This window comes from Vanacampus margaritifer, chromosome 9 (assembly GCF_051991255.1).
Source record: "Vanacampus margaritifer isolate UIUO_Vmar chromosome 9, RoL_Vmar_1.0, whole genome shotgun sequence".
In the NCBI taxonomy this organism is placed as follows: domain Eukaryota; kingdom Metazoa; phylum Chordata; class Actinopteri; order Syngnathiformes; family Syngnathidae; genus Vanacampus; species Vanacampus margaritifer.
Window position 1 is genome coordinate 10,641,291 of NC_135440.1, and position 25,300 is coordinate 10,666,590.

The 25,300-nt window shown below is 38.4% G+C and overlaps 2 protein-coding genes across 3 annotated transcripts in view; both read right to left on the reverse strand.

Annotated features, from left to right (window-relative positions):
• Nucleotides 1-1,142: 1,142 nt before the first annotated feature.
• On the reverse strand, nucleotides 1,143-4,684 carry ggctb (gamma-glutamylcyclotransferase b). Its single transcript, XM_077575962.1, has 4 exons — nucleotides 3,381-4,684; nucleotides 3,176-3,321; nucleotides 2,958-3,090; nucleotides 1,143-1,570 (listed from the first exon to the last, which is right to left on the reverse strand). The coding sequence occupies exons 1-4, from the start codon at nucleotides 3,489-3,491 to the stop codon at nucleotides 1,448-1,450; spliced, it is 513 nt and encodes a 170-aa protein (XP_077432088.1). The 5' UTR covers nucleotides 3,492-4,684; the 3' UTR covers nucleotides 1,143-1,447.
• An 888-nt stretch (nucleotides 4,685-5,572) lies between these two features.
• Nucleotides 5,573-25,300, reverse strand: part of LOC144057747 (oxysterol-binding protein-related protein 11-like) — a 29,576-nt gene continuing 9,848 nt past the window's right edge. For both annotated transcript variants that reach the window (XM_077575618.1, XM_077575619.1), the window contains 9 exons: nucleotides 20,971-21,063; nucleotides 20,440-20,758; nucleotides 18,439-18,533; nucleotides 14,731-14,889; nucleotides 10,542-11,064; nucleotides 7,931-8,117; nucleotides 7,575-7,757; nucleotides 6,332-6,485; nucleotides 5,573-6,017 (listed from right to left, as the gene is read on the reverse strand). In XM_077575618.1, coding sequence (XP_077431744.1) covers nucleotides 5,973-6,017; nucleotides 6,332-6,485; nucleotides 7,575-7,757; nucleotides 7,931-8,117; nucleotides 10,542-11,064; nucleotides 14,731-14,889; nucleotides 18,439-18,533; nucleotides 20,440-20,758; nucleotides 20,971-21,063 — 1,758 coding nt within the window. In that variant the 3' untranslated portion in view covers nucleotides 5,573-5,972. The remainder of the gene's footprint in view (nucleotides 6,018-6,331; nucleotides 6,486-7,574; nucleotides 7,758-7,930; nucleotides 8,118-10,541; nucleotides 11,065-14,730; nucleotides 14,890-18,438; nucleotides 18,534-20,439; nucleotides 20,759-20,970; nucleotides 21,064-25,300) is intronic.

Consider the following 25,300-nt stretch of genomic DNA (forward strand, 5'->3'; position numbering starts at 1 on the left):
AAAAAAGTCTTATAAATGATTTTTTTTCAGACATTTTGAGTTCAGATGCTTTACATGTACAAGTGCTAAACTAGTGCTGCACAAGTTTCCGGTGCCATCTTTTCACTGAGAAGGTCTTGCTAGCTGAGGGAGCTAGCTTATCCAAACAGCGAAAAATGTATACACAAACTCCAAGTCGGTAGTGAAGTGCAAGGATTCAAGAAATGTTGTTGTCATACCAACACACATTTCTTCATGATATGGCACGAAAAACTGTACGATACCCGAGAGAACAAGGTAGAGGATGGGAGGATCAAGTACTGAGCCCTGTGGTGCACCTTGGGACAAAGAGGAGCAGTTAGATAAGAAATGAGGAGGGCCACTTCCCCAGAGATGATGCTCTGGAGGATTCTGCATAACCCATCAGGGCAGCTCCTGAGGAGAACGATTCTTCCAGTGGCATCTACCTGCAGCGCTTTATTCCATTAAATGTTGCCAACTTGGCATTGAAGAGGGTCGTCTGCCCAGATTTAGTCATAACTTTTAATTTATTTATTTCCTCAGTAGAACTTTTACCTGTGGATGTGTCTTTGTGAGTGCTGTCGCAATTTCTGCTTGTGCTGGCAGGTCTGGGGGGGCCTCCTCTATTTCCACAATAGAACATTTGTCTGTGGTTGAAGTCAATGTGTATTGAATGATGTCTGTAAAAGTCTTATCTCATGTCTGGTGAACTCCGGGTGGGCTGGGGGCTTGGGGCTTTTGTGGTACCGCCCTTCAAGATAGTATAAGAATGCTGTGAGTCCGCTGTAACTTCGCACTAATGAGAGGCTGCAGCAATTGTCTGGATCTCATTTGTGCCCGGAATATTCTGTAGAAATAAAAGCTTTGAAGTGACTGTTCATCGATCTCCAGCCTGCATTCGGATAACCAACATTCTCACTACCCGAAAGAAAATGAACACGCGAAGAAAATATATTTTCTTCAACAGCATGTAATGCTGACTGCTCATCCTGGAAGGGGATTTCTCCATCTGTAATTAACTCTCAAGGTGTCTTCTGGTTAGGCATAATCTATTTTGGAAAAATCATAGATTTATGACATTGGGACCCAAGAAGATGAGGATCCATCAGATGATCAATGGTGATTGCTTCAAAAGCAAGAGGCAGACTTATAAAATATTTTATGATAGAAAACTGTTCTTCAATCACATTCTTTACCAAATAGCAAGCAATTAGAGATTTCTCCATATACCCGAACTCCAACTGCAGTTAATCAAGCAGTATGATGTCTTTTTGATGCAGCATGAATTAGCATGATAACATAAACATGATAGATTTTAGGGCTAGGTGATTTCCAAGATCAGACAAGATTAGGAGTTCTCAGAGTTGCGTGTCCGTAAGTTATTTTGGTCCGTTTAAAGCCGGACATGCAGTCTATTGGGTCAGGCCTGTCTTTCTGCTTCTCTGGCTCACTCAAGCTCCAGCTCAACCATCAGAGGTAGAGGACCCCCATACTTGTTGGTCTCGATTGCTCTCAGCTTCTCCTGGTAGTCCTTAGGCAATCGGTTTTGCTCTGCTCCCATCACAATCACCTTCAATGAGAAAATACAAATTATACGTGTTTAAACATCCTGGCTGCTTGGTGCGATTGGCATTCGTAATGTTGCCTGTTACAATCACTACAGATATTTCGTTAGCAACGGAGCTAACATGATAATTTCATCTTCGAAAATTTGTTTTGCAATACCCCAAACAATGCAATTTTCATTTCCAATTATGCATATAAAAAAGTGTAAATTCATAAAATTATTTTAAAAGAAGAAAAAGAAAACCCACTAATATGCATTTCCCACAAAAACAGGTTCATTTGGTCCCCTAAGCGCCCCCAGAAAACACAAAGCAATCTGCATTACATTTAAATACTCTTTTTAAGTCATTCACTGCCATTGATGGCTATAGACGTCAAAAATTCATGTGAACTATTTTCTATTAAGTTTAAAATGTTTTTATTTCATTAAATTTTTTTTACATTTATAACAGATATAAAATCAGTAATTGAGTCAACTATTGAAGTCATGCGATAAATTACGATTAAAAATGTAATCATCTGACGCCCCTAATATTTTATTTTATTTTTAATTAGGGGCATCAGGCTATTTAATTTTTTTTTAATTGTAATTAATCCCATGACTGCACTAGTTAACTAACGATTAATCATACATTTTATATCTTTTCTAAATGTACAATCATTTTTTTCCTAGGTTTTCATACTCTTGTTAACAAAGGTGGAAACATTTTTAAACTAATAGAAATAGTTCAAATGTATTTTTGACGTCTATAGTCGTCAATGGCAGTGAATGAGTTAACAACATCATTTTCATTACTTAATGAAACACACTTCTCATTAGATTTATTTATAAGTTTTGCACATGATCCTCAATCATTACTATTTGTCGATTTATTTGCTAAAAGGTTTGTATTCCTTTATAGTGAGATTTGTAGATTTTAAGTTAACTTGCTATACACATACTGTAAGCCTTTGTTGTTCTGCATGTTATAACCATGTCAGTTAGTATTTCAATAGAGTAACCTAAACCCGGGGGGCACACAGTGGTCTAATGCACGCACTGCATGTATAGTAGAAGACAAAAGAACGGTCACAAAGCCACTCTGTCTTCATCTGCAGTCATTCTCATACGTACATTATTTGAAGCTCTCAGTAAGGGAAAGAACAATCTGGCATTCTCACAAACAAACTGTGTGATCATGGAGCACAAAAGAATGTGCAATTGGTTAATAACGTTGTCAGGTGACTTTTCTGGTTGATTCGTGCAGGGAAAAGGTGACGATAAACAAGTGATGTTTTGTTATGTAAATCTATTTAGGAATGAATTTATGAATAAATCATGAGACGCTAGCATCTTATAAGAGAGGCAAGTGACATCCATTTTGATTTCAAATATGGTTCCTTACACTTACCAGTAGGTACTGTGGTGATGGCGGCGCATACACACAGCTGTTCATCAAGTAGGTGCGACAACGAAGCTCCTGGCCTTTTGTCCTGACCGATATTTCCACAGGACTGTACGCTCCCAACATGACGTTCTCTTGACTGACATTTGAACACACACGCGTTGTCAGTTCCACGAAGAACACGTCACACCGCGTCAACGTCGCTAGCGAGGATGATACGTCACCTATCTAGAGACTTCAGATCAGACTTGTTCATCCTCCACACCACACCCCACACTTCATCTCCTGGACTGTGCTCTATGGTGGCCACGCCTCCATGCCAACGCTCACTGGCGAGGCCTTTATAGTTCCCAAATACCAATTTATAGTCCTGAAACACAAATTAGCTTAGTGTCCAAGAATGAAGTCAATGTGTGGCAGCTGCCATACCTTAAGTCGGGCCACACAGTGCAGCGTTGCAGATGGGTTCTTGAGCTGCAGTCGTTCCTTTAGCAGGTTGCTACCATATGCAAAGTACAAAAAGGTGCGGCTGTCCTCCATGTTTTTTTCCAGTTACCAGGAGGGGAGTCAAATAGACAGTTGCTAATATTAGCGTTCAGGGTAAGGTGACCAAGTCGGGTCCAAGCTCCGTGTACTGGGGCAGTTTGGGGCAAAGGTGAGAAAGCATGAGCTGGATTGAGAGAGAAATGAACTACTGACCTTCCAGCACTCACAAACTATTCTCATGCTAATCCCCCCACGCTGTATCTGCGCCCGGTTAATGCTCACAAAATGCCTTTCGGTCAGTCATTGTTCACGTACATTTAAATGGATATAGAGTGAACCACTATTGAATCGCAGGTTGATTGTTCGTGTCCTGCTATATCACAGATTATTAAGCATTCATTTTCTGTGTTTTTTTTACAGAACACATTTATACATTATAAACATTGGCTGTGCAATTGATGTTAGCGTTTTGTTAGCAGACCTTGACAAGACAAAATTATATAGTTTGATTCACGGGTGCAGATAGCACTGGGGACGGGGGTTAACCCTAAGCCTCCACTTTCGAAGGGTTTTTGCTTGACGGTGTGCGCCTCCGAACACACCTTCATCCTACACAGCGTGGCTTTTCCCCGCTGTGGTCGATATTCTCCCAAACTATAGGAGGCAGTGAAGAGCGTCTTCGGCATATGAACAACACTGCACCCCGTTAGAAGTAGAAAGCTTTTTTTCTTTTTTCAATAAACTAACAACTTTGGCAATTTGGGGTGAATGGTCAACATACATTTGACAAAATAAATGGAAAACAAAGAATCGGGAAGTAGAAAACACTGTTGTTTACGACAGCGTTTGCTCGTCCGCCATGTCTTCTTGCGCGGATCGTCCACGTATGCTACCTCGCTTGGAGCTTCAACGGCGGGAGTGGGGGAAAAGGCGCCTGACGGGATCTAGACCTTGCCGCCGCTTAATTATGCTCAAGCCACCATCCCGAGCTACTTGGAGCGGGGCCGTGGGAAGAACTTGGAATGTTATGAGCTCCAGATTCAAAGGTAGGCATGCATTGGGAACAGAGCACCTGTTCGAGCTAGCTGCAGCCAGCGAACCCCCGGACGAGCCCCAGCCCACTAGTAGCCGGGAAGCGGATTTGCGCCGTCTGCGCATACAAACACAGTTGGCTGAGTACGCCATTGAAACGGACCAATCACGAGCGATGTTACGACCCGCCATCTCTACGGCGTTCAAGATTTGGAGACGTGTGCGCCGCACCCGGCCACGAGCGACACAGTACTTGACTTTAATGACTGGCGTCGATCACGTGATGTACGCCAGTCATTAATGCAAGAGCAAACGCAGACGTATAAAGCAAGCTTTATTCCAACCGAGCACAAATTAGTATGTAAACGTGTTACCTTGATTGTTTCAGAAACCGGAATTCTTAACCTTAACCCGAATATTGACTGCATGTAAACGTAGTCAGTGAGAACAGGCACTTAGGATACTTGAAAAGGGATGGTGGTGATTTTGCATTGCACCGTGACAGTAGTATTATGCTTTTTCATCGTCTGTGTCATTGATTAAGGAGGAATTTTATGTATTTATTTGTTATGCTTATCATTACTATTAAAATGCTGTTATTGCTATTTTATAATAAAATAAAATATGTAATAAACATTTTAATAAATATATTTAAAAAATAATAAAATTTGTATTTATTATTTTTTAAATATATTTATTAAAATGTTTATTACATACATTATTATTATAAAATGTATTATTATTATTACAAATATTAAAAGTATATATCTATATATATATTAAATTTATTATAGTTATTGCTATTGTAATAATTATGTTATATTATTCATCAAAATCCTTTGGTTTCATTTAACAGATTGTATGAGGCCATTTCTCCGATGTAGTTCCATGCATGTTCTGCACATCTAAAATGTTCCAAGTTTTTTTTTTTGTGTGTGTGTCAGTGGCACTTCTTCCTTTTGCCCACTAGATGTCAGTAAATGATGGTTGATACGGTGTCAAGTCTCGTTTCATCATTTACCAGCAACATTTTGGAATCAGCGTGAAAAGACAGAACATTTGTCAGGAAAAAGATGAAGAGTGTGACTTTCATAAAACACAAGTTATTGTTTTTTCTTTATTATTCCAACCAACCTTTATAAAATGTGCAAAGTGTTTCCTCCAAATAGTTTTAATTAAATCCATGTGGAACCAAAAAAGCAGTCTGGGTTACTTCTTATTTACAAGCACTTCGACATAAAACCACAAAAAATGCTCATATACACTATGCAGTGTTCTCTACACTATATTTTATAGTGAGTTATATGAAACTGTGTTATTTCAAACAATAAAGAGTGAAGGTCTTGCGTGTGTTCTCCTTTCCCTAATTTACACTGGTACTGTGAATACAGTCATCTCAACAGTGTGAAAGACTCAATTCGATGATTGAAAGTTTTTGTAAACGCCTTTGGTGTCCTATTTCTCTCTTGATGATTAGTGGAGAACTGCTTCCAAAGATTCTGGTCAATGAACTTTCCACAGTGGGTTGTGGTAGACCCAACCTTCACCCTGCATATCAACACACACAAAAAAGAAGACACTGTTTGTTTTTATCCAGTGTTGGTACTGTATATCTGTCTAAATCTTTATAAACAACTTCCTGGCTAAAGTGTTGTAAATGAAACACTCGTTTTTTTTTGTGTACTGACAAACAACATTTGCTGTGCCAGAAGTCATAACAAGTGGTTGTAATTTAGAGCTATCAATTTAAGTGTTAACTTTATAGTATGTTACTGCCAAATTGTATCGTTATCAAAACGGGTCAGTTCTTAACCAGACCCATTTTATTAGGGACAAACCACTGAATTTCTAATCTTCCTCACCTCTTTGATAAAATATTTGGGTTTCCAAGGAGTTTTGGTGGCAGTTCTCTGTTTGTCCTCGCTGCGTTGCTTCTCCTCAAGGCGGTGTTTGTGTTCTGCGGCGTCATCCATTCTTCCTGCCCTCAGAGACGCTGTGACATGCTGCCAAAGGCGCCTGGACACGAAAACAAGTGTGCAAAAAAAAAACGGAACACTTCAATCATACATCCTAATTCTCAAGGAAGAAGTACGCGAGTTGGTGTTCAGTGATTTCCATAACATTTTGCCACATTAACACCCAATCAGTTTTGAGTTTCTTTGTGTGTGTTTTTAAGCGCAAAATGTTAACTCATTCACTGCCATTGACGACTATAGACGTCAAAAATTCATGCGAACTATTTCTATTAGTTGAACTTTTTTTTTCATCTCATTTTTTTATAAAAACTTTGTTGTATATTTATAACAGATAGAAAATGTGTGATTAATCGTGAGTCAACTATTGAAGTCATGCGATTAATTACGATTACAAATTTTAATCATCTGACGCCCCTTATTTTTATTTTTTAATTAGAGGCGTCAGGCGATAAAAATTTCAATTGTAATTAATCACATGACTTCACTAGTTAACTAACGATTAATCACAAATTTAATATCTGTTTTTTCTAGGTTTTCATACTTTTGTTAGCAAAAGTGGAAACAAATGTTAAACTAATAGAAATTGTTCAAATTAATTTTTGACGTCTATGGTCGTTAATGGCAGTGAATTCATTTTGACTTTCAAACTCCTACACACTGAGAGACATGACTGAACGCAACTCTGGCGTGCGCAGTTTTGAAACTTGCTTTCATTTTCGGTCGACCTTTTATGTTAATTAGATCATTATTTTTATTTTAATTAACTGTAGGCCTACCTGTGCGTAAAAAGCGAAGCATGGAGAGTCTCTGTTGCTGACAGCCAGTCGATGATTAGGGCTATGAGGCCAAAAATATCCACGCTCTCTTTATTGGATATGAATCTTTTTTATATTTATGTTTTATCTCTTTCTTGCAGCTTGTTGGTAGGTGTAGCTGCAATAAGTTTACGATTGCTTGAAAAAAGTATAACTATCTCACGCTCTAGCCACACAAAACAAGCACAGTGCAGCTCTGCTTCTGACTAGTGGATGTCAGCTGGTCAAAAGTCATGGAAACCGTTTTTTTTTAAACAAGAATTTAACAATCACCAATTAATTGTGTTCCATTAGTGATGCATCTTCTGACTCACCGTGACTCATTGTGTTCCTGCTTCTCTATTGGCCTGATCTTCTTTTTGATGACAGGCAGCTTGGAGGTATCAATTACCTTGCTTTCTCCATTACTGTAGGTAAACTCCAGCACGCCGTTCCACTCGCCTTGGACTTTACAAACTATGTTTCCTGTCTGGTTGTGCTTAACTTCAGCTGTGACTCTGTAGAAGGCAAATTGGTTCACGTGAGGATGTTCAACCAGCTAAAGAGCTTACGTAATTGCTATATACTACTGTTACGTGTAAACACAAAAATAGCCTATTCCTTTCAACCACTGTTTGTTAGCAAGGGGTTGTTTGTTTATTAGTGTCACATGACAAGCGTGTCCATCTACCTGTGAACTTTCCCTCCATAGAAAGGTTTGGTGTGGAACGTGACTGTAGCCGAGTAGCCCGTTTTGGCACAACTGATTGTGACCTTTCCCCCTAGCTCCACCCAAGGCACGGCCAGAATGGATCGGGCGTAGGCACAAGGAAGCGTGAACACGTACTCTTCATCGTGCTCTAACAGATGCAGTACACCTGGGAGAGGTTGATAAAAAGCTGTGATTAACACGGCGGTTCTTGAACTTGTTGGAGGTACTGAACCCCAGCAGTTTCCTATGCGTCTTCACTCAACCTTACTTTATTGAAAAATAAAATAGGTTTAGGTATTTAGGTATAGGGTTTACCCCTGAAACGGACTCACCGAACCCAGGTTAAGAACCACTGGATTAATACATTTATAATTTAGATGACCGGACACAACAACGACTCATGACTTGTACAGCTTGAAGGGGAAAAAAAACATGGTTTGATATGTCCTCATGAAACCTCTTATATAAGGATATGTTGTTGTCCTGAACTGTTGTACAAATCCAGGTGCCCAACAATTTGTAAATAAAGGGCTGGATCAACCTGGGAACTCTTCCTTGTTTATACTACAGCCTTCCCTGCTTTGCAAAACATGTTTTCGAAAGTGTCTGAGAAAGGGCTTTGCTAGCCCGGTTTCCCACGCTAATGAATAAAAGACGGAGCGGCACGCGGTCCTGACAGAGTCAGCTGCGGAACACGTACGATTGCCCAGCCGTTTTGCAGCTCGTTCTACCCGGACCGTGGGCTCTCCGGTCTAGTGTCAAGGTAAGCGCTGATGATCATCATATTATGCTGCTTAACGTTGTAGTATATTGATTGCTGTTTGCGGGGAATAAAAGGTACAATAATTCTAGCAAAGCAAGTTGTGAGTATTTCTGTTTGCGGGGAATAAAAGGTAAATTCTAGCAAATCGAGTTGTGACTGTTGCTGTTTGCGGGGAATGAAAGGGATAATCATTCTAGCATAGCGCAGGTGTTGATTACTGTTTGCGGGGGATAAAACGTACGATTATCCTAGCACGGTATAAATGTTGATTGCTGTTTGCGGGGAATAAAAAACACGGTTATTCTAGCAAAGCATATCAAGTCTCTGTGTATTCATTGTTGCCGCCGATCACTCACGATCCTGCATAAAAATATAACGGTGAAGTAGTGTTTTCCACAAAACACAGCTCATCAACAAAAATAACAACTGAGTGGCAACAATGTGTGAGAGCAGTCATACTCATTGTGTGGCACACACTAACCAAACTAACTAACTAACATTCTTTACGTACGACTTCCCGGCAAGGGCAATTGTGCAATTTGAATGTGCCATGCTTCAATTGTAAAATCCAATCCTTCTGTGAAAGAAACAAGCATTTAAGAGGGTCTGTGTGTAGCTTGACCTCAATTACTGTTTATTTGCGATTTGAGTTTTCAAACTGTCTGCCTCATGTCCCTACTGAGCTCCCATCATGCTTTGCTCCCTGCTTCCTCTCTGACGCTTATGTAACAGCCAGCTGTCTTGTGTCCAGGTCAACTGTATTCACATCTGTTTCCACAAGACACACACGCACGCACGCACATGCATGTATTGTTTAACACCTTCAGCTATTTCATTAGTTTGACTTTATTGCACATGCCATTCTGTTTGTATTGTTTTTTTAAGCACGTGCATTCACCTTGGTGGACATGAGCATTCTCTTGATTACATACGTTCCCGCATGCCTGGTTGTGCAACTATGAGACAAAGACCTATATATACACAAGTCATATATATATATATATATATATATATATATATATATATATATATATATATATATATATATATATATATATATATGTATATGACCGATGGTTTGTGATTCCTTTTGCACTGCACTGCATAAAAAAGGTTTACAAATAAGGGTGTCAAAGTTAGTGTGTTAATTTTGAGTTAATTTACAGTTCCTTTAACAGCAATTTTTTAATGACCGCCCCTTACTTGGAAAGCCCGTACTGGGGGAATTCCAGTCGCAACGCAACAGGCACGTCCACATCAAAATTCAGCAGTAATAAATTTAAAAATAAATGCATGTATTTGTGGAGACTTGGGTCAGGTTGTATTTTAGAATTTTAAAAATGTTCTGAATTTGACAAGTTAATTCATGTTAAAGATTGGATAGCTCTTGATATGAGAAGAAAAATGCACTGAGCGGTCATCAATGTCTCACAAATGCAATTATGCCATCTAGAGGCAGAAAAATGACCTCAACACAAAGCAATATCACTCTTTTTTTACAGTACAGTACATCTTTTTAATTTTAACTCAATGTTATGAATTATGGTATAACTAAAAGATGCAGCCATATTTCTATTAGTTTAAAAAAAAAATCCACTTCTATGTTAACAAGAGTATGAAAGCTTAGAATTTTTTTTACATTTTAATGTACATTTAGAACAGTTAAAAAAAATTGCAATTAATCGTGAGTTAGCTATTGAAGTCATGCGATTAATTCAACATTTTAATGGCCTGACACCCCTATTTACAAAACATCACAGGTACTTCTTTTTGAAAATACACTGTATTATAACATAATCATCCATTTTAAAAGAGTAGTTATCTTACCTTCTCCAACCATTGAAACTCCAACAGACATGCCCAAGAACTTGCTCTTGGTCCACACATGAGTATTAACACACATCCTCTTCTCCTTGCACTCGTAGTAAAATCCTGATACAGGCGGGTGGTGAGACACCTGCTCTGCCACAAAGCGAACCTGGTAGCAGTCGGACTCGAACCCACTGCGACTCTCCGTCCCCTTCTGTGAGGAGTTTGAAGTCGAAGATGTGAAGGCGACTCCTGATTTGGGAGCCGTACAGCTGGTGGCTCTGAGGGATCGAACACAGTCCCGAGGCACGCACCAGGTACAGTGGAAGGTCTCACCCAGGATGGGGTTGTAGGGCTTTTTGGCCACCGCACCCTTGCGGCCCTCATGGAAGGCAGTAAGATAGTACTCAACAAAACGGATGATGCGCTCCTCTGACGTGGATCCGGTGGTGATAGAGAGGAACATGTCTGGGTGAGCCATGAAATTGGCGTACATCTCTAACAGAGAGCGCTTCTCTAGGATGAATGTCGGGAGCACTACCTGTGAGAAGGAAGAGAAGATGGAAATTCACTGAGCATAAAAACGGTGAATTGGTGAGCTTTTAAGCAAATAATGGAAGACGGGTTCAAAAATAAATAAATTGTGGATGCTGAACCTTGAATGGGTGGAGGAGACCCATCTATGGTAGGCCCAACTCGACCTTCATCGAGTGTGAAGTATAAAGAGCTTCAGACAGCCGTAGAAGATCGAAAACTGTGGAGATCCATCGCAGTTCCAGTAGCGTAGAACCTCGAATATGCAGCGGTTCAAGGGAAGTCAAACCCCCCAAAATTCTTGACAATAGTATGTTCTATGCAGCCCTACTAGTCTAAATATGGTATTCTGGTTTATATTGCATTAGTGGAATATGAGTTACGCAGAAAAATCCAGCAGTTTTTATCAATATCAGAAGGCGGCCATTTTGCCACTTCTTGTCGAGTGAAAATGACATCACAGTCACCTGTTATCTGAAGCTGAGCTGTGGTTGGTTGTTACCTGAGACCTGAGCAACTGTGATGTCATCTTCAGTCGGCAGCAAGTGGCAAAATGGCCGCCCCCTGCGATGGATAAAAGGGGCTGGATTTTGCTTCACAACTCATATTCCACAAATGTAATATTAATTAGAATGCCATGTCACACGCGACATATTATTGTCAAGAAATGTTTAAAGTTGACTTCCCCTTTAAATGCATGCTAAGAAATCTAGAGCTTCGAAATGTGGGACGATCGACTGTGGGGCGATCATTACGCGCTTGAGGGCATTCACCCATGCTTCCTGTTTTCGTGTCAGTGCTTCATGATACAACAATGCATAACTGCAACTTCCCTGTATGAGACAAAATTCGATGTATTCTGCGAATTTCTATTATGTAACGTGGTGCTAATCACTAACGACTGGCGGGGGGAACAATTGCATTGATTATACTGAACTGCACAACACAACCAGGCCACACAGCACTTAGCACCAGTCAAATATGACTTTAAGAATCAGCACAGTTCAGCTGCTACCAGTGCATCCTTAATTCAGTCACTGCCATTGACGGCTATAGACTTCAAAAATTCATTTTAATTATTTCTAGATCCGTTTTTTCACTTTTGTTAACAAGAGTATGAAAACCTAGAATTTTTTTTTATTGTACATTTAGAACAGATATAAAATGTGTGATTAATCGTTAACTAATCGAGATTAATCGAGTTAACTATTGAAGTCATGTGATTAATAACAATTAAAACGATTTAATCGCCTGATGTCCCTAATTAAAAAAAGAAAAGATTGTTAAGAATTAGGGGCGTCAGACTAGAATTTTTAATTGTAATTAATCGCATGACTTCAATAGTTAACTCCATTAATCTCGATTAGTTAACGATTAATCACACATTTTATATCTGTTCTAAATGTACAATAAAAAATATTCTAGGTTTTCATACTCTTGTTAACAAAAGTGGGAAAAAAAGTTAAACTGATAGAAATAGCTCAAATGAATTTTTGACGTTTATAGCCGTCAATGGCAGTGAATGAGTTAATTTGACCCAGCAGAATGGATTGGCCAATTTAACCCAACAGATGAGTTATTCTGGGTTGTTTCAACTTCATATTTTTGTCATTTGCTATCCCCAAATGCTGGGTCAGATTAACTACAATTCTGGGTTATTTCACACACCCTACTTTTTTTGTTTTGTTCAATAATCTATGCAAATACTTGATCACATTAAACAGTATGAAAAATGTATTCTAATACTTTAAATACAATCTCTATGAATATTAATTGCAACGCCATTAAAATTGTTCAACTTCAAACCTATAACAAAATATATGTTAGATTTGGACACTCGAACCATATATTATTCTATAAACACTAGAAAATAAAATGCACCTATCTGACCAACAGAGCTGGGTTAGGTGGTCAGATAGGTGGGCTCTAAATGCTAAATGCTAACTAATTATTTTAACTAACTAATAGAAATAGTTCAATTGAATTTTTGACGTCTATAGCCTTTAATGGCAGTGAATGAGTTAAAAAGGAACCTACATGAATCAGTCAAACACAATTCATCCATTTTCTATACAGCTTATCCCATTTAGGGTTACAGTGGGAACTTGAGCCAAACTGATACATGCATTTAAAGCGATGGCTCCTTATTTCGGGAGTGGATGACTCCGCTTTTGTTGACACTTTCAGCTGCCTGAGAAACCTTGTCGTTCCTACATTCTATATTATCAGCACATTCTTCTTGTGATCCAGAGCAGTGGGCCATTGGTAATCATGTTAGCTCATTGGTCTGTATGAGTCACCACAATCACCTGAGCAGAAGCCATGTGATTGTAGGCTAGAACCAAAACATCATTGAGTGATAAAACTAGAAAGCAAAGCACGTTAGCAATCGAAACGTTATTGATTTTACCAGCCAGTTGCCATGACACAGTGATTGGAAATGACTGGTTTAGTAGACTCGTTTTCATATTTGTTTGACAGAGAAGAATATTAAACTGTTACTTAAAATGTAACATATAGTTAAGCTACAAAACGCAAAAAAATTAATTTTGGATCGCTACTGCCACCGGTGGCCAAAAAACGAAACTGCATTTTCCCTTCTTCATGTACACAATGCACACATGACGTCACATCAGTAGGCAGAGGGCGGGAAATTCAAACCCATACCAAAACTATTGGCCAGCAGGCGTTCCGATTATGAGCAGCTAAGGTGTTAATCTACTAATTAAAAAATGTTTCAGTCATAAATGGTCAAATAAAAAGGTTACTGTAAAGATATTTTGAGGCAAATTGTTACAAAGTGCATCTTTAATTAAGGGTTTTATGATGGTGAGTTTGATGATTTTTCAATAGGAAATCAATGTTTTAAAACAGGGGTGTCCAAACTTTTTCGCTTGACTTAAAAAATCACTCAATCAAGCAATTATGTATCATTTATTGTTTTCTAGTTAATTTGATACACCGCTACATAGCAGCTTTTTGTTAAAGGTGATAAGTCAAATAGTGAAGGAACTTTCAAGATTTTGGGGTGCCTAATGACCCTGTTATCCCACTAGACTAGATCCACTGAACAGCAGCCGAATCTCATCTCTATAATCAGGACCAAAACAAGGAAGTTGACAATTCTTACTTGAGGATCATTAATGTGATATACATTATTCCTAAATCAGACCTTGACACAGAGCAGAAAGTGGAAGAAACTATTTTTGCTACTAAAATCTAATTTTGAAGAGAAATTTTCTTATTTTAGTCATAAATAGTTTGTTTGTATCTTTGCATATTTAGGAAAGTTTACAGTATATAAACCAATGTATTAGTAGTAATGGCTTTTTTTTTTTAGCACCATTCCTACTTTTTTTTTTAAACTAGCCTTGCGTCAAATGTCAATTTTAGTATATGCTGTGGGCCGCAGAATAATGGATAATAGGCTGCAAATGGCCCCGGGCCGTAGTTTGAGCACCAGTTTAAAATATGGTGAACTATTGAAATGGAACAGACTGTGTTTCATCTTATGCAATAGCGAATGTGCCTTTTCTCCAACTGTTTTATGTAGCATAAGTACCTTATACGCCATATGGTCATTTGAACTTCTACACTGAACTCTGGTGCATTTTCTGTGAAGATAAAGTCACCTAAAGAACACACACATCAGAGGCAAGGATCAGAAGTTCACCTTCGTGAGGTCCATTCCAAGTTTGAGCTGGGACAGTAGATGGAGGATAATACTTCGCTGCTCCTCAAGAACTCCCAGGTCCTCCTCGTCGTTGTCTTCTGTGTCTGTGGTCTCGTCACTGGGACCCGGGCTCTCTGGGCTGCTGGGCTGCTGTTTTCCCTGCCAATAGACACATTTGGGCAATGCTTTTAATTGATGACATAAATGTATGCGGTCTAAACTCCTGTTTACTGCATTCTGTAAACGCACCATTCATATTCCTCCAGGCAATTACCGTAAGAGGATTTTATTAATCTACATGATTTTGTATTGTGGGTGGAAACACGAATGCCGAGCACAAGCAACTTTTACAGTATACTTTGCCACAATAAGTTTTAAACAATGAATACAAATAAACTCAAACATTAACGACTGTACTACAAAACTGTAACACGCAAATATAGCGCACAAATACACACGCGCATCTCTGCCACTCACTTTGCTAGGCTTACATTCAACCACTGCAGACGTAGTCCTGTTGGATTTCATGTCCAGCATCCACAAACATACAGAGAGAGGTGGAATAAGAAGCGAGAGGGACAGAGGGAGAAAGCACGGGTAAAAAAAAAGAAAAGAAAAAAGTGGTAGAGAAAGCGAGAGAATGCCTGCCTCTATATGTTTTTGAGAGCAGTTTAAGACTGATGCTAAAGATCGTTTCTGTCTTGCTATTGCTTGCTTTACACGTAAGCCCCGCCCCTTACACGCTCACCGTGTGCAGTGCGTCACAACTCGTCCTACTTTTAATAGCTCGCTCTCACTCCCTCACTCTTTCATTTCCCTTAGGCAATCTGCCTATTCCGGTCTGCTTTCACTCATTTGCTTTTAACACTATGAAAGGCAATATCATTTGATTTTGCTGTCTTTCAGAGTCTTGAGAAGAGCCTCGAGACAGCCGTTCATTCCAACGCATCCTGATAACTAAATCACAGAATAGACGGCTTTGTCAATACTTCTTTTTACGAGTTTAACTTCTTGGTTCACTCATAGCAACGTTAGTAGCCATAAACTACAATTCAATAGTGCTTCCACTCATCCCTTGTGTTAAACGACATACAAGAACCAAATGCCAAAAACATTTTCACAAGACACCATTCAAACCACAGCTGCCTTAGCTAGGTGTCTTTTTTGGGGTTATGTTGATGTTTAGCTGTCATGGAGTAAACTCACAAATTTGATTATAATGAATGCTTTCTATTGCTGTGATTGTTTCAATGGGAAGAAGCAGAGGAAACTCTAAGTTTCAAGACTATGCTATGTTAAGTCACATTTATTTATTTATTTATTTATTTATTTTACAATATGTTTTATGCTTCCCCATTTGTGAAATACAAATCAAGCAGCAAAATCCACCCAGTTGTATCCATCTAAGGGGCGGCCATTTTGCTCCCTGCTGCCGACTGAAGATGACATCACAGTTGCTCAGGGCTCAGATAATGACCAATCACGGCTCAGCTTGCAATCGTCACATGACCAAACTCATAAAACAGGTGAGACATGATTGGTTGTTACCTGAGCTCCTCTGAGCAACTGTGATGTCGTCGTTAGCAAGTGACAAAATGGCCGCCCCGTGAGATGAATAAAAATCGGTGTATTTTGCTGCTTAATTCATACTCGAGAAACAAAATATTTATCAGAATGCCATGTTTAGTCTATTGAGGCCACATATAACCAATTATTGTAAAGAAAATGTTTGACTTGATATCCCTTTTAATGAGAAGATATTTAATGATCATTTGTGTGTGTGCCTGTTGTCAAGCTGCTCAAATTTGCAGATCACAGTCATTACCCCCATTAAAGACGATAGTGAGTCTACATATTGACGAGAAGTGGAGTGACAGGTGCTCTGATGCAGCCAGCACACCTGAAGATGAACACATTCAAAACCGTAGGGTTGATTGTGGACTTTAGAAAATGTCTCTGGGGGGCAGCAAAAGTCTTGCCATTGAGGAGGGGAAAAGACACTTAACATACAAATGGAATGGGTTACATCAGGGATGTCTAAATCATTGTAGTTCGAGGGCCACATAACACTTAAGTTAGTGTTTTGTCCTTTGTTTTGATAAAAAGCAATACAAACAAGTATATCGTTTTCATCCTTTCAGAAAACAGGAAAAACCTCATATCAGGATCACATGAAACTAATAATATATTTATTTTCTATTTGATCACAATTGTCCTAAAACTGCCCGTAAAAACAAATCAGGGCTAAATTCTCTCCCTGTAGAGTTGTTGCAACTAAAATGACATGTCATGTCATTCTTCACTCTCCCACATGAGGAACATCCAGTTAATGCGTTATGAGGGTTTGGAAAGTGTGAAATTGTCTGTCCATCATTTTGTGCTGCAGGACTGACAAAGTGCTTCACCCAGCGGCCTAATGTTTAAAGCAAGATTTCTACATACACTGGAAGGATTGATGTTCAATGTTTGTGGCCATTGCACATTTTCTTTTATAATGACCTTTTTCCACCAGCAGAATTAAGTAATCCACCATAAACCCATACACACAATTTGTTTATCAATGTAAACAAACAAACAATAGCTTCATGAACTCATTTAAGTATCGGTAGCCTATAAGTAATTAATCAAAATTCATTTCATGTTAAACACAATAACAGAAAGGAGTAATGGCTAATCAAAGCTGTTGGGTTTAGGATTGTACACTCTAAAAACAGTTAGGTAAAAAATAACCCAACTATAGGTAAAAAATGTACCGATCCTCTACTTGGGTCGATTTGACCCAACTTTGAGTCAAGGAATGGGTCTTTCAGCAAATATTAAATATTGGTCAGATCCTTTACTTGGGTCAAAAATGTGGGTCATTTTGTATAAAACAACCCAGAAAGTTGGGTCAAATTGACCTATAAAATGGATCGGTCCATTTTTTAGCCATAATTGGGTTATTTTTGACCCCAACTGTTTTTAGAGTCTAACATACTAATTTTCTAAATACATTTTTTAGCTCTCTATTCAAAGATTATCCATCGGCCTGGTCAACAAATGTGATTGTCTGGTTTTAGTAATGTAACACGTACTGGAGATTGAAGCCATTAACTGGACCAGTCCACAAAAACCCAAACTTTAAATAACCACTGTCATACTTTATTCATTTTCTGTTTGTCGCCTCAAACCACTCACAAAACTACAAAGGCAAACATCAAACTATCAAAGAATAAATAATCAATGAACTGATACAAAAAAACACTACAACTTCCTAATTTAAAACAGTACTTTAAAATAAGATGATCACACATGAATGTATCATAAATGACAACATTTAGGCTTGTATTGTATTACAAATACAGCTCTCACACACAAACACACACACACACACACACACACACAGACTAGTAGATAGTTTTACTATCTTTGTGGGGCCATCTCATTGACATAATGCATTTCTTAGCCCCTTTCTCTAACCCCGTCCATCAAAAATGATTGCCTACCCCTATTCCTTACCCTAACCATAATCTAATAAAACCTAAACTCTAAAACCAAGTCTTGACCCTCAAAAAGAGGTCAAAACTTGCATGGATGGGTGGGCCCCACAACTCTGTAAAATCCCGTAGTGTTGGTCCCACTATGTAACAAAAACAAGAACACACCCCCCCCCCCCCCAAATATAGTTGTTGCTATGACATGGTAAAATGCAAGAGAATGTGCAAATACCTCAATATGCTGGGACTGGTTCCTGAACGGGACCGGGTTTGATACATCATGTGTCATCTGCTTCTGAGAAGATCCGACCCATTCAGTCAAACTGTCTGAAAAAGAAGATGACGGCACTCTGAAATTTGACACTCAAGGGTTGTAAAAGGGTTAGGATTCTGAAGTAACGTGGTTAAAAATGGACACTTGGTTTACACCAGGGGTGCTCAAGTTCGGTCCTCGAGAGCCCCTATCCAGCCTGTTTTCCATGTTTCCTTCCTGCAGCACAGCTGAATCTAATGATCCGCTAATCAGCAAGCTTTGCAGAAGCCCGATAACGATCCTGATCATGAATCAGGTGTGTTAGTGGAGAGAAACATGGAAAACAGGCTGGATAGGGGCTCTCGAGGACTGAACTTGAACACCCCTGGTTTACACTGTTTGAGCAACAACAAAAGTCATCAATTCAAATAATGGTAGTGCTGTATTTTTCCTCTAGGTGTCAGTAGAATGTTACAAGCTGTAGCCAACTGTCACAACACTCAAGAAGACATTACGGCTGTCAGTGTACTTGAAATGTTAAAGATGAAGAAAATGAAAATAAGTGTTTGTTGATTTTCTATTACTTATCCTGTTCAGGGTCACTAGGAAACTGATAGTAGTTCACAGTACTGCCTGAATACTGGTGGCGGAACTGAACTGTGAAATTCATTGCCTTTCACCACTCCTCCCTTTTAAGTCCTTTCTTAAAACCCACCAGTATTCCCTCCCTCGCAGTTTTTTGTACAGCAATTTGGCCTGTTGGAGTTTAAAGTGCTTTATAGATACGATAAAGCATGATTAACAACTAAATGAAACTGGGAATTGTTGGCAAATAAACACTTGTGAGGTTAGCAGTCACGTCACTGATGTTGGACCTGAGCGAGAGAGAGAGAGAGAGAGAGAGAGAGAGAGAGAGAGAGAGAGAGAGAGAGAGAGAGAGAGAGAGAGAGAGAGAGAGAGAGAGTCTCACAACCTGCCATCATCATGCCATCACGACTGATAGCCTGAGAAATTGGGTCGGGCTTTCTGGGACTGTTCTAGAATGGTTCTCTTTATAAATGTCAAACAGAAAATGCATCTATCCTCATCTGTGCATCTTACTTTGGATTTACCACAAGGCTCGATACCTGAGCCTATTTTAATTTGTATTTATGGATTACCTCGGAGATCTATTATTCGTCATCATAGAATAGTTTTTCACTGTTAGGCTGATGACACTCAGTTGTACATTTCAGTAAAATCAGCTGATTTTCGCAATGTGTTGGTGTTGCATGACTGTTTAGCTGATGCTCGAACCTGGTTGACTTGGAATTTTTTGTAGCTCAACCCCAAAAAAACCTGAGGTTTTTATACTCGGCCTAAATGTGGTGTTGGATAAATTACAATCATAAACAGTAAAAAAAAATAAAAATAATCTGAAAAATGGGGGGAAAATATTCAGAAAAAGTGAATAATTATAATAAAAAAACCTCAGAAAATATATTTTTTTAACACAGAAAAAATACCCTAGAAAAACTGAAAAAAAACACAAAAAAAACAATTTGCGATTAATTCAATTTTTTTTTAAATAAAAATAAAATAGTACTACTAATGTCACAATTTTTCCGTAGCTTACAACAAATATATGAATAAAAGATAACATTTGATTGTTTTACAATATTTTGTTTTTCACTATTTCATCTTAAACAGAATAATTTAAGTACAAAAATATGAAAAACATTAAACCTCTGGGAAATGAACTAACATAAAAATAGATCAATTTATAAATGAGTTCAGTTTACTCATTTTGTACTTGTTGCTGCCTTAAATTAATTATTATGCAGATAGAACAACCTAATTACAACCCAAGTGCATGATGTATATATAATCCAGGAGTCTAAACTTCAGACTCTTGGATTCTATATATATATCATTTCAAATCCAATATTTTTCTTGATTCTCTATAAACATGCAGAGTCTGGTCACCATATCTCAGCTCACCTGAATGACTCTGAATGTAGTTGTGGTCCTTCTCTTGTCTTCTAGTGTGGCTGCAGTGTTTGGGACTTTGGTTCTCGTTGACGGAGCGGATCTGGCTTGGACTGCTCGACTTGAGGCTACCGGGTTCCACCTGGTGCACGCTAGAGCTGCAGCGCTGATTCCAGGACTTGACTCTCTCGGAGGAAGCCGTCTCACTCAAACTCATTGAATGGTGGTTCTGGTTCTGGTTGTGGGCCCGAACGTTGTGGTGTAGCAAAGTGAAGCACTCACCCAAGCAGCTTAAAGTGGCTGCAGAAGTAGCTTTTAAAAGGAGTAAATCCTTGAGCAAGAGGAAGGAACAGAGCGTGAGAGGCTTGGAGTAGTTTTCTTATTTTCCACAAAAAAAGCAGAAAACAACTAACATGAAAATGTGCATGTTTGCAGCTTTTCTGGTACATCTAACTGATAATAATCATCATTCCTTGTTGTAAATATGTGGCATTTTTTAACATAACACAATTCATGTGTTTGAAGTGTTGTCTGTGTTATTACCTCATTCAGAGAGGAAAGGGGTCCAGCTCTTGGGGGCAGAGATTCATTGGAGTTGACCAGGATCTTCTGTTCTGGTTTTGCCTCAGCCATCCCCTACACACAAACCAACAGACCGGATAAGACGGTTTACAATCATTGCCAGCTGCGACATCGTTTGGAATGTGTTGGGACGAAAATCTGATTGTTGATTGAAATAAAAGGTGGCCATGTTTGCAGGAACAAGCACAGACATACCATCGGGAAGATTACCATTCCACAGACTGCTGTGAAGGACGGACAAAAAAAAATTACAGACTAAGAAATGTTGGGTTGTTTCATCTATCCTAGTGCTGGGTTATATTTGAACCCTTTTGGGTTATTTTTGAACTTGGACAAAATCTCTCAATCCAAGATGGGTTGTTTTCTTCTCAACCGCTGGGTTAAGAAATGTTTCACTCATTGGATTATTTGTATCGGGTACTGACTCAACAGATGGGTTGCATTACTTGGAAGTGGAACATCATGAACATCACATTGAAATCTTCACATCTAGCCAGTCCAGGCTCTGTGAGAATGCAAATTACCACTGGGAGAACTTCATTCACATTGTCTGTGTTGCTTTACCTATTGGCATAGTATCTCCTGAGTGTCCAGGCTTGTTAGTAAGTTTGGCTAACAACGAAGTATCCCATCTAGCAATTATCACTGAAGCACGCACTGATATTCATTCCCCCTCAGCCATTTATTAAATCAATTCTTGGAACTCGTATACTCGTATACAAACTAGTGAAGTAATGCGATTAATTAATTAATTTAATTAAATTGCCTGACGCCCCTAATTTTTAAAATCTTTTTTTTTAATTGCGTCAGGCAATTCAAATTTTTAACTGTAATCAATTGCATGACTTCAATAGTTCAATAGTTAACTCACCATCAATCACAAATTTTATATCGGTTCTAAATGTACTCCAAAAAAATCTAGGTTTTCATACTCTTGTTAACAAAAGTAGAAAAATGTTAAAACTAATAGAAATAGTTAAAATGAATTTTCGATGTCCATAGCCGTCAATGGCAGTGAATGAGTTAACAACTGTTGGGATGGTGCTATAACCCAGCAGCGGAGTTAAAAATAAACCAATTTGGGTTGGGTTATTCATTTCTTTTTTTGCACAGACGTGTTGTAATTATACTTTGGAGGTCTGCTCCAAAAGTAAGTTTAATATACAGTACAGTGTTCCTCCGCTATTCGCAAAAGGTAGGGAATGACTATTACATTAAATAGCGAGTAATTGACCTTGTAACCACAGCCCAAAAGGTCTATAATCATCGATAGTGGCAAAACTCACGTCAAAGTAGTTCCTTGGCATCAAGAAGCCACTAGATGGCGCCAAAGGACAACTATTTAAATTAGCCGAGCTTTGGCCTGAGCACAAAAATAACAGGTGAATTTTTAACTTATAAATTGGTCTTTCTAACTAACAAACAAACAGTGATCCAAACAGAGTTGGTCAAGTTTTTTTTACATGGTGAAGGTAATACAATAGAAGAAATATTTCCATTCCCTCGATGGCGAACCCTTGCAGACAAATGTAATTGACAATGAGGACGACTCGTGTGAGAAGAGAGATAATGAGTGCTTCGTGCGACCCTTGACTGTAATTAGGAGTGGCATTGGCTTCCGAGTACCACAACTGGGACATCAGCTTATTTAACGAATATGTGAGATGAACTGTGATGAATATTAATCACAAATACATTAGTGAAATGATTTCAACAGTGAGGACAACAATTAAGCAGAAAGAAGAGTTTAAACCCTCTTTCTCTATCACTGTAATGCGCTTCACTGTAGTGACACACAAATCACTGCAATCAGTACGTTAGTAATTACAATAGTGTATTATTTCTTTTTAACTCTTTGTCTGCCAAACATTATCCAAAAAATCAACCCCGACAATGCCAGTCAATTTAGAGTATTTTAACTCATATTTCAAGGCAAACAGAATATTGTGTAGTTTGACTACATATACATGGTGGGTTCCATTCTTTCATTAGAAAAAAAGATATCTTTCTACCTTATTCCGTTCTTTAGTAATTACCATTTGAAGATAGGTAATTTGAGTGACATTGAGAGAAAATTGAAAAGATAAGGAGAAAACAAGTTTTTTGTGAAGATCCATTTTCTGCACAACAGTGACTTTGACACTAATATTTTTTGTTTAGTGACACGCTGTGAATTAGATTTAATGTGACAAAGGCTTTGATCATTCATGTCATCCTTGAATACATTCAATTTCATCAGATTTGTCATGTTTCATTGTAATTCAATAGACCGGGAGCCCATTGAAAAGAGAAACAATGCTGCCATCTGCTGGCCGTAGTTAGTGGCTGTTTTGGGATTTTACAATCCCAATGACAAGGTCATTGAGACAAAAAACGTAGTTGACACCAACTGACGTTATTGGCGGCATTCATTAGGATTTTAGCATACGTCATTAAACGTTTTTGGCGGTCAAAGAGTTAATTCCCCAGAGAAATATTTCAATATAAATGACAACGGTGGAACAGTTTTAGATGTCATTTAAAATATTGTAACTTCCATCTCTTATGTTTTAGAAAGACACTGCTGAGATAGATGCAAACCTCTTGAAAGTGCTTTCATGTAAACACAGATATGCTCCTCTCAGAATTCCATTCAATACTTATTTATAGTGCACTACATGGCCAGGCATCTGTCTAGAGATATATTTGAGCATGACGTCACTTTCAGCTCACTCACACTTCAATCAAGGCCTGTGGTTTTATTTTTAAACCTGCCGTTCAGTAGCAGAGCTTCTTCTCTTTTTTTTTCATTCACATCATAGCAATTGTTGTTTCTATGATTTAAAAAAAAAAAAAGTTTTTACCATGACCCAACTTAAGGGGTCCTAATAACACTCTTGGTGCACGTTGAGAGCTCAAATACAATTACAATCAGGCCAAATTTGATCTTCCAAATATAACTGTAGACAAAATGAATGGGCTTCTTTACTTACATACAAAAAAAGTCTAAAAGTAAAATAAGATTTGACCTGTAAAGCAATAAAAGAAAAAGCTTTATGCACATGGAGGTCCTCTCTTGCATAGAACAGAGACAAGAACTACCATTAAACATGAAATGTCGGTTGGATAAGGCAGAGGCAAAGTCGAAGTAGGTCTTTTCATACACTGTCACACTCTCACACAGCTTCACTCAACACGTCTCATTCTCAGGGGAGGGTGAGTCATCACTCCTCTGACGGCGAGGGAAAGATGTTAAGACACTTTCACAGTTAAAAGTCCTGATGTACCCAAATATAGACTTGGATTTATCACACCCAAACACAAATAACAGGTTCTTTTCATCAGTGCAAAAAACCCCAAAAAAAAAAACAGGATGTGTGGACAAAATGTAAAGAAAGAAACCCCATTATGTCACTGAAACAATTTGAAAATAAATTAATATAAATCACACAATTAATTAATAAATTAATTGAATAGACAAAAAAAAAGAGACAAACATTAGAATAAATATATGAAATTGGAGTGACAGTTCTGATTATACTATAAAGCAGTGGTTCTTTACTTGGGTTCGATTGAAGCCCAGAGGTTCGATGAGTCAGTTTCAGGGGTTCATCATTTGATTGATGATTCTATGTTATGCTTGGCTATCATTGGCTGCAGGTGATCGCGCTAGTAGTCAGCTGATGTCAACATTTTCTGAATTCAACGTGATGAGAGCCTAATTTGATTCTTCCTGTTTATTTTGTTCACCAGTAAACATTATACCTGGTATGAATTAGAGAAAAAAAATCATGTTATTTTTCAATAAAGAAGTGTTCGATGAATGCAGATAGGAAACTGGTGGCGTTCAGTGCCTTCAACAAGTTAAGAACCACTGCTAGAAATTGTCTATTGGTTTTATTTAAAGATTTGGAAACGTTCTTAATATCTTTGCTTTGCCTTTGTTCCTCTCAACACCTTTCAATTTTTCTCAGCGGCTTTCACACATCATTTTCTCATTTCCCCCCTTCACTCATTTCTCACTTTCTTTTTCACACCACAATCTCTTGTTTGCTTATCACCCTTATAATCAAGACTTTATATAACATCACCAAAACTTCTCCACCATATCCCACCTTTTCTTCTCCTTCCCTGACTTTCAGTAACCTCTGTTCATCAAGAGTTTTCAAGTCCTCCCTTTCTCTTCATAATTCAAATGAGCTGTTATCATTGCTAGCTCGAATAGTACCCTGTGAGATCTTTAAGAGAAAGTAGCAGCCAAAGGAAGTCGAAAACGTGCGCGAGAAGTAGGATGAGAGGCAGTCGGTAACCT

Bases quoted from the DNA above. Each gene is read 5' to 3' on its own strand.
- ggctb (XM_077575962.1), bottom strand. From the start codon at position 3,491: ATGGAGGACAGCCGCACCTTTTTGTACTTTGCATATGGTAGCAACCTG. The intron at 3,091-3,175 runs GTGACGTATCAT...TTCAAATGTCAG, and splicing joins GATCTGAAGTCTCTAGATAG to TCAAGAGAACGTCATGTTGG. The intron at 1,571-2,957 runs GTAAGTGTAAGG...TTCTCATTGAAG, and splicing joins CATCACCACAGTACCTACTG to GTGATTGTGATGGGAGCAGA.